General features: G+C 37.9%; 1 protein-coding gene across 1 annotated transcript in view; it reads right to left on the bottom strand.

The window, feature by feature from the left end:
- Positions 1–1,183: 1,183 nt before the first annotated feature.
- Positions 1,184–9,333, bottom strand: part of LOC116721254 (microtubule-associated protein 4-like) — an 81,937-nt gene continuing 73,787 nt past the window's right edge. Inside the window, exons 15-17 of the mRNA XM_032564870.1 lie at positions 9,169–9,278; positions 8,788–8,959; positions 1,184–7,497 (exon numbers count right to left, since the gene is read on the bottom strand). Coding sequence (XP_032420761.1) covers positions 7,493–7,497; positions 8,788–8,959; positions 9,169–9,278 — 287 coding nt within the window. The 3' untranslated portion in view covers positions 1,184–7,492. The remainder of the gene's footprint in view (positions 7,498–8,787; positions 8,960–9,168; positions 9,279–9,333) is intronic.

The following is a 9,333-nucleotide window of genomic DNA, read 5'->3' as shown; positions in this document are numbered from 1 at the left end:
GGGAGATGAGTTTTTTGTTATCTGTTCTAAGCGTGAGCTTGGTGAATTTGCTAGTGCTAATTAGCCCAATGCTAGCTGTGTTTGCTGCACTGATAGTTGAATGCCGATATTTATTATATGACGAAGTGTTCTAAGAATAAACTGCCTTATAACTGGTTAGTCAAGCCTAGCTAATAAATCTATGTTTAAGTTTGTGTTGATTGAATTCTGCAATACTAAGTATTGAGGTTTTTTTGTTTTTTTTTACTTTATTTACAGTTTAACCGGACGGCACGACCGTGTAAAAGCACTCGGCAATAAAATTAACAACAGCAACAACAACAACGACTATCTTATGTTCTTTGTAACAGCGCCTCTTTGCCGATTAAAAATGTGGCACGAAGTTATTACTGTGAATGCAAGGATTCTGTTGGGTAAGTATTTTATTGTAATAGTGGTGTTTATCTAAAACACTGAGAAATAATTTTAAAAGGCCTGACAAATGTCTTGTATAAAGAGAAAATTCTAAGTTAAAAATCAGTAACTTTACTTATGGTACAAACATGTAGCAGTATCAGACCTTGTCATCTCAAAATGTGATGTTTTACCCGAGTATAAAACTAAACTATCTAAATGCATAATAACTTTTCCCATCAAGCTTTATGGAATCTTGTCAGATTTGTTTTGTTTGCTTTAGAAAGTCCAAAGCAGCTCTAAAGGAGGGACACTTCTCTTATAAAATTTAACCGAATTGGAATCTGCTTGTACAGGTACAACATTATTTAAAAGTTAATTTATTTCAGTAACTCATCTCACAGTGAAACATCATGAAAACATATAAATCAGAATATTACATCAGACCAATCAAAACATTTTAAGTACAGAAATGTGGACTGAATAAAAAGTATGTCTAATATGTCACTAAATGACTTTTAATCTGACAAATAAACTTCATCAGATATTCCAATGAATTTATTCGTGTATGGTCACGATGATTTGACCATATGATTTTATTATGAATTCTTGCTTACAAAAAACTAAATTTAATTTAAACAGTTCAAGTGTTTAAATTACATTCCTTAGTGTTTAAAAACACTAACAATTTTTATGCCCTTATGCCTTCACTACATGTCTAGATGTTATTAATTGCACATTCGTCTTTAAAACCCAGTTTGTCACGAAATAATGAAGCAACAACACTGAGTTTTCTTGCCCATCTTTTTTATTTTATGATTAATATTCACATCACTAGTTAACAATTAAACACAATGAACATCTCTTTCATACCAAATATTCAGAATTGAAGGGGGAGATGAGAGCTATCTAATGGGACGGATGCTTCTAACAACCAACTGCTGGTTTGTTGTCTCCTGCATGCTCTTGCAACGGTGTTGTGCTCTAAACAATAATACAGCACACGCTACAGAGTGTCCACTCAGCAGTACTGAAAGGAAGGCTCCTTTGTCTGCTGTTGAAAAATATTAAGTCTGTGGTTGGTTTTTAAGGATGAGCAGGGGACCGAAGCACAGCTTTTAGTGTGAAGTGAAACCTCTACTTTTGATGTTTAATCAGATTTTTGGTTTTACTGAGCAGCCAGCCAGTGGTTGCTGTGAGTGGAATAAAAGATAAAACAATCAGCTTCTTTTTCAGTACTGGAGTGTTGACAAACCTCTGTAGGACTGAGACAGGTTGGGGCTCCAGGTACATATCTACCAACACACTACGTATTCAGTTATGCTACCTGTCAATTTCACCTCTAATTTTTTTTAACGTGGACTTTAGCTTTAGATTTCTTCATAATTCTGTTGACGGTGATGAAACAATTTGGTCCAAGACTTGCCCTAACTCAGTCCTGTGTTGGTAGTTATGTCACTGTGTTAGTTCAGGGGAGGTCTAATACAGGACATGAGTCCATACTACATGCCAAAACACACAGTTTGGTTTTCATTACTCTCACTCTGTTGTGGTAGACATCAGACAGATCAGGCCAGTACGCGTCGGTGCATTTCACACCGATTACGTCACTACTTCCTGAAACCAGTAATTAGTGTCGTCGTGTTTAATCGATCTTCTGAAAACAGAACAGAGACAACCTCACACATGTATTCAGATGTGTTGAACACATTTTAAAAAACATTCTTGAAACTTCATCAGCCCTTTTCTTGGAGAAAAAAGGCAGACTCTGAAAAAGGAAAAAAAGTATGTTTCCTTACTTATGCTTTCACCCGTACAATAACACTTTTATTGAGCTAAGCTGTTGCAGGTTTACATCAACAGGTATGTTCAACTGGCAACATCCACAACATCCCGTTAAAACGTAAGATTTTTTTTTTCATTTTTCTGTTGTTTTTAACTTTAATTAAATACTTCTGGGGTGATAAAAACACAGTGTTGATTATGTACAAGGGACAGTGTGAGATACTAGTGGAAGGGTGTTGTTAAAAGGCGACTCGGAACCATTGTGAGTTGATATTAGAGTGAATCCGGTTATTACCTTTTGTCCAAGCTGCAAAGCAACATTAAATTCTTCCCATATCATCTTTCACTAAATGATGCTGTACTGAACAATAAGTAATGCCATTCTATTAAATCTTTATAATCTTGGTAGATTTAATGGTCCATTACTCATCACTTCAACTGTAGATTTTGGCAATAATAACATCAGTTTGAAAGCTGTACATTACAAATAAGTATTATGTAGTATTTGATTTTTAGTGGTCTGGTGCAATAAATATGTAGAGATTATTTATTTAATAAAAGATAATATGACAAAAACACTCCTGCTTTTGAAAAATATTGATTTTATATTCCCAATTTCCCTTGATTTGACCAAGTCATTTATTGAACAATTTCTTACGATATCAGTCAAAATAAAGTTAATGTAAATAAGGAAGAAAATGTTTGAATTTGGTAGAGACTTAGTAACCAGGCTAAGTTGTATTAGCTTGTAAGCTAATAATGTATTTCTTACATTTTGCACTTTTAAACATTATAGCAACATGTTAATTAAAAGTGATTTCAGTACTCTGTTTATAAAAGATTTTAGATAAACAGTTTTTTTTAAGTGCAACTATTGCCAAACATTAAATGTAAGGCAGTCATATTAAATGCATATTGACTGTACCCTTAAACCAGTCATGTTGTGCTACTACATTAGATTTTTTTTTTAACATTTTTTTTATTTTTCCATTACAAACAAACCAAACTGAGTCCAAGTGTTGGTGCACAACTTTTTGAACATGTCTGTCAGTTTGGCAGCACATGGAAAACGTAGTATTTACAGTTTTTATGCATGTAAATAAAGTTTGAAAGCTACTATCTTCTGCTAATAACGTACATTTTGTTAACCCATCTTGTTGTTACGTCTATCCTAGTGTAAACTATATTAAAGAAAGATGGCTCAAAGTTCAATGAGCCTTTTGAGCAGAAGATAAAAAATATACGATTCCATTCAGTAAATGTGACCTTGCAGTTTGGCCAGAATGTAAATCCCGGAGAATGTCAACAAGAATATCATCGGGGCAGCCTGGAGAGCTGAGTGTTTGACTATCAAAGCCAGCAGCACAACACCGATAACCCAAGTTCCACTAAAATCCACCAAACAGCAGCTCATCTCCTCATATGACGGCGCACTCTTACAATGAGCTACTGAGACACAACAAGACTACAACTTTCTCCTATTCCTCTATACACAGTCCAGCACCTACATCTATCAAAGTGCTTTGATATTTCAGTTATTCTGCCTGCAAAGAAAAAAAACCAAACCAAAACAACAACAAAAAAAAACAAAAGAAAGGTTCACATTATTATTATTTTCACATATGATCCACGCATGTGTCATGTGACGTGTGTTGCTTTCAGGCAACTCGAGGGATTTGTTTGGAAGGAACGATACGATAATAAATACGCCTATATGTTGTTCTTAAGTTTTCTAGACTTAACTGTTGACTATTTGATCACTTGCTCTTTGATCACCGTAAGTTTCACTAAACTACCAAGACGGTTTTGTTCCCAGAAGCACAGACGTACAGTACACAGCTGACAAGATTTTACCAATATACAGTAAAGCAACTTGAGTACAGTTATATCACTTGAGTGCATCAAGAAATGAACAAGACTGTGTTCAAAGTGCACAAAACCTTTTTTTTTTTTCCCTGTAAGGGACCTTTACACGAGCCATGTGGTGCTGATAATATTTAGTGTTCCAGACACAATAACAGAGCGCTAGCTTAAATAAGTACAGTATAGGGGAATCTGGTGGGGGATGTTTGTCAGTTAGCTTTTTTGTAAAGTCACAGAGCCAGACTATCAGTGTTCAAGAGGCTAAGCAGCGCTCTCTACAGGATGAATGCAGTAGTAACACTTCACACATCTGACAACTACAGTACGCCACAGAGATGTCGCAAATCCCTCAGTGTATTCACCAGAGACCATCCCAACCTGGAAATCACTGTGAGCAGGAAGGACACAGCCTGCTCATGTTCGATTTGTGACGCGTAGCACATTTTGGAAATGTTTTGGCCTAAATCAAAGCCACATCACAGTGTCGAGGGGAGCCTGCGCTAGAAATAATGTACAGCAATTTACTTTAAGGGAATATGTTTAAAACAACCCAGCCAGCTGCTCCAAAAAGCATCAATGTATGTGTATAATAAATGTGGCGATGTGAACAAAACTGCTTTTAGCTTCTCCTAGTTTTAAAATGAGAAGTATTTTAGAAAGAAAACTTCAAATATACGAGCTGTTCTGGGATCTGCTTAACTAAAATACTGTTGCATTTTAGAGCTGGGCAGTTCCTGCTGTCCAGCGTTGTATGATTTAAGAACATTCTGTATATTTAAACGGCATCCAACGTAAATCAAACATGCTGCACACAAAAAAAAATGTAACAAAAAACTTTTTTTTGTCATCTATTTACAATACAAATGTCAGGGTAAAATATGTGCTAAGAAGAGCAGCAGAAAACTTGAAGCCTAACGATCTGCTCCTCTGAGTCTCACTGTAAGCGGTGGGATTTTATTGTGTATAGGAAAACCCCTAAATGACCATAAAGTTTTAAACATGAATGCTATGTTATTATTCCCCATGAGTGGTAGCTCTTCCTATAGATTAACTGTCTCCTATCTCCGAACTTCTGTTCACTTCAGCCGTTCTCTGTCCTCTTTCTGTCTTTGTGTCACGTAAATGCACAGGTGACAAGAAGCCTTCATTTATAATGTTACTGTATTGCTGTCAGAAAGCTGGAGAAAGACACAGGAAGAGGAAAGAGATACAGAGACGCTGCAACATGGGAAGCCAGTGTGGAAAATATGCAACAATGACAATGAAACAAACCATTGTTGCAACAATATTAGTATGTTAGTGTGAACTACCCAACCACAAAGTGGTGGCTTTTAGTGTGTGACTGTTCGGTGCTCAGGCACACCGATGTGTATGTGTGTGTGAGCTTGTCCTATAGATATACAGTATATGCGAGTGTGTTAGTGGTTCATTGCCTACAGTGAGGGCTTTCAACCCTCAAATCTGGTGATGCACATAACCAGGAGGGGCAACAGATTCATGAGGAAAAAAAGGGACCGTATGCCTGCTTTTCTCTAATGATTGTAGACCAGACACGTCTCAGAGTAGCAGCTGTCTCACAGGGGTTGCAAGAGTGCAGGAAAGTGTGGTGGACTATAAAAAGGTTAGCGCCATGAATAGAAAGGCAGAAAGATGTGTTGAACAGAGTAATATATATGTCTGAATGTCTGGAAGTGCTTAAATGAGTCTGGCGTGGGAGATCTGTTTTTCTTTTTTTTTTTGCCTTTTCAAATGTACCGAACAAGACCAACCTCAATTAAATGCTTAATACGGTAAAAAAAAAAAAAAAAACTGTTAACTAAAGATTGCTGCATCTTCATAAGCATTATATCCAGACTGTTTAGTACTCATATTTGTGTACAACTTGGCACAAGAATTATTCTAAATATTGCGTATTTGCGGTTAACACATGCTTGTGACATCCACTGGAAAAGCTCCTGTCTTTGTTTTCTAGATCATAACATCAATTCTGCCAGGTCATTTTCCATAACCAGATGATAGATACTGTCTGCAATTACTGTTAAAGGAAGTACACAGTGTACCAATTCCTTTATGTTTGTTGATTTAAAAGGAAGCAACATAAAGTAACAATCAAAGAGACTAGGTCTTCCTGTTACAACCCTAACTTACAACAGTATCATCAATTTAAAGCCAAGACCACTCAGAGAAGCTTCAAACATTCTCCATCCTTCCTCTTTTAACATTACTTTGAGGTAATCACATTTTCTAATGTCTAACTGAAAGAGCGAGTTTGAAAGCTTGAAAGAATAAAACACGGCAACTATGAATACATATGTTCGGCCTTACTGTTATCTGCTTGAAAAGTATCACTCTCTCGCAACCTGAATAACACGCAGACACATCTTGGCATGTCATAGAAAATATAGATTCCCTTTAAAGAGCTTCCCACATCCCTCTGACTACAGTTTTAAACATCTCACTAGTGAAAATAGCTAACTTTAAGATTTCTTCTCTTAGTAAAAAGATTGACACTGAAGAAAGTTGTTAAATATGGTATGTTCGCGAAAAAGATCCGTTTTTTAAATTTCCGACTTATGGTGGACAATCAAAATGAAAAACAGGTTGATTCTGGTCATAAGCTGGTTTCTTGGTGCTTCTCTCATCCTAATGTGCCGCCTACGTCTGACAAAAATACACTAGATAAGCTTTTGAACTTTATTTTGAACTTTATTTTGAACACTTCTAAGTCGATTAAAACTCCATGGTGTACTCTGCAACCACTTCTACCAAGTCTATCAGGAAAATTTTAATACGGAGTTAAAAACATTACTGCAGTTATTTTTTTCACTGAATAAACCATATTAACCATATGAGTGTGGTTAAATAGTGTGAGCTGTTGAATACCAATAAGAATGACTAGATGAGACGTAGTGACATCTGAAGGACTGAACTGGAAGTGAAGTACAGTTCTACTGACACGGTTAGAACATCAGTGGAGTTTTGGAAGGTGAAGGCTTTTCAAGGAGATCCGAGAAAAGTCAGCACTGAGACTCACAGGTTGAACAATATTTGAAGTAGGTGACTCTGCTTAAGGGTATTTTCTGTGTCTGGGTTGTTAGATTTTGTGAACAGGGGTAAAACTTAACTATATCTGTGGTTACAAGATATTAAGCTGGTGGAACCCCACAAAGAGCTGTGTAGACAAACAACAAGTGGTCTTCTTTGTAGGTTACGGGGAAAAATGTCAGCTCGGGTGCTTTTAGAGGTCAAAGATCAGGGTCGGTAGGAGGACACTGGCAGGCGGACCTCAGAGAAAGACTGAGAGGCAGTCGGTTGATTCGATGCTGCAGTGGGTGAGGTGAAGGGCCGGGCCAGAGGGAAGTGACTGTGCCGTGGTAATTTTGTTGGTCAGTTGATTGGCAGGTCAGTGAGCGTCATGCATGTCCCACCACTATCTGGAGCTCACAGGGACTCAGTCTGCAGAAAAACAAAAACAACAGACTCAGAAAACACAAGAAACACAGAACCTGGAGAGATGATGAAATGGCAACGACGAGCTTAAAAAATACTGGATAGATGGTCTGTAGATAATAGTTTGCTGCTGTTTCGTGGAGTTTCATTGGAATGGCAGGTCAAAAAGTTTATTTTTTTATTGTACCAGGGTCAGTAGAAGGGCACTGGCAGGCAAAGTCCTGCGTCTTGGCCAGGACTCACTTGAAAATAGGGTTTTAATCTCAGTGGGATTGTCCTGGTAAAATAAAGGTTGAATAAGGAAAAATAATGCTGCAGCCATAAATCAAATAAGCTAAGTCTGATACCAGCATGAGGTAGAAGATTCCTGCTGTCTTTGATCTCACAGTCTGGTGGCCTGTTGCAGTAATGAAGAGTAATTTATCTTCAAAGACCTGTTAATCTTTACTCTGAAGGTCTCCTCATAATTTCATTTGTTGGCTATTTTTATCACTGCAGCAGAGCACGTACACCACGTAGGTCTGTTCAAAGAAAAAAACAAAAACATAAAAAAATAAACTCCGGGATGCATTTGCAATTATACCTTAACTTAATATGCTTTAAAACCAAGATAGTTTTTCAAATTGCTCACATTTGGTTTCTGAATTGCAACCAAAACCACTCCTCACTGGTTCCAAGATAGTAGGCAATATCTGACCGACTTGGAGGAGATCTTTATGCTAGTGCAATGCTCATTTCTGGTACCTAACCTCCAGGACAAAAAGTTCACCTATTCTCATTAGCAAATATTTTCCAGCTCTAGTTTAGATCAAACCAAATTCATGTGCTGGAACACGCTAGTTAAAGCCGTGACCTAAATCCAATCAGAATGAGCAGCAACACCAGAAAAATGCTGATCATATATGCTCTCCATTCCATCACGTTTCAGCTATCTTGCAAAGAAATATATGCACTACTTTCTACTGGCCTAACAGATAAAATAAAAACAAAGTACAGTGACATTAGGGGTTGCACCATGATATACAGTGAAAAATATGAATGAGTATGAAGATTTTTGAAAGGGACTACAGTAGAGGATTCAGCTCTGTGTTCAAACACACCCTTGTTCTGGGTTGTTAACCACAAACAAGAAGTCTGCTGTTATCTCCTCTTTCCTCTGAGTGTAGGCCATCTGTCACATTACTGTGTGGTGCAAGAATAAAGCTTGGCAGATAAAGCAACAACTGAACAGTTAAAATCACAAATAAGCTTTTTCAATTTTGCCAAAATGAGCACTGTGTAGGATTTTTCACCCACTTTTCTCAGTGATGCGTTTGTCTATGCTAAGGGGCTCCTTTAGACCGTCCCCTCCGAAAGGAGAAGGTGTGGGCTCCTTCATGCCGTTCTCCTTAGCAACGCCTGCCGGTGCAGTTGTTTGCTGTGGAGCGCCACTTGCGGGGGAAGATGTCTTCTCTCCTGTTTTTTCCTCCTGCAGCCAAATATAGATGAGCACAAGGACACACACAGACAGGTGGGCAGAAAACAAACAAAAAAAAAAAAGGTTTTCCTCACAGCCAACTCTCGAACTCTCACACCACCTAGTGGCGGTAGGCAGTAGCAGCACAGTGAGTCAGCAGGACCAGAGAATCTTAGCTGTCTATGAAAAAAACAACACTGCAGACTGTGTTTAAATTTAACCTTGTGTCCATTTGTCTGCTCGCTGCCTGGTCCCACGTTGTCCAGGGATCCGATCTTAGACTTGGCCTTGATGTTGACCTTGTGGGATTCGATCTTCACGTCACCACCGCCTGGAGCAGGAAAACAAAAGTGGCCGTGAGAGAACAATGGAGGCAGTTAATAGTT

This window comes from Xiphophorus hellerii, chromosome 6 (genome assembly GCF_003331165.1).
Source record: "Xiphophorus hellerii strain 12219 chromosome 6, Xiphophorus_hellerii-4.1, whole genome shotgun sequence".
NCBI lineage: Eukaryota > Metazoa > Chordata > Actinopteri > Cyprinodontiformes > Poeciliidae > Xiphophorus > Xiphophorus hellerii.
Note: the sequence above shows the minus strand (reverse complement) of the source record. Positions and strands in the feature narration are given on the sequence as shown.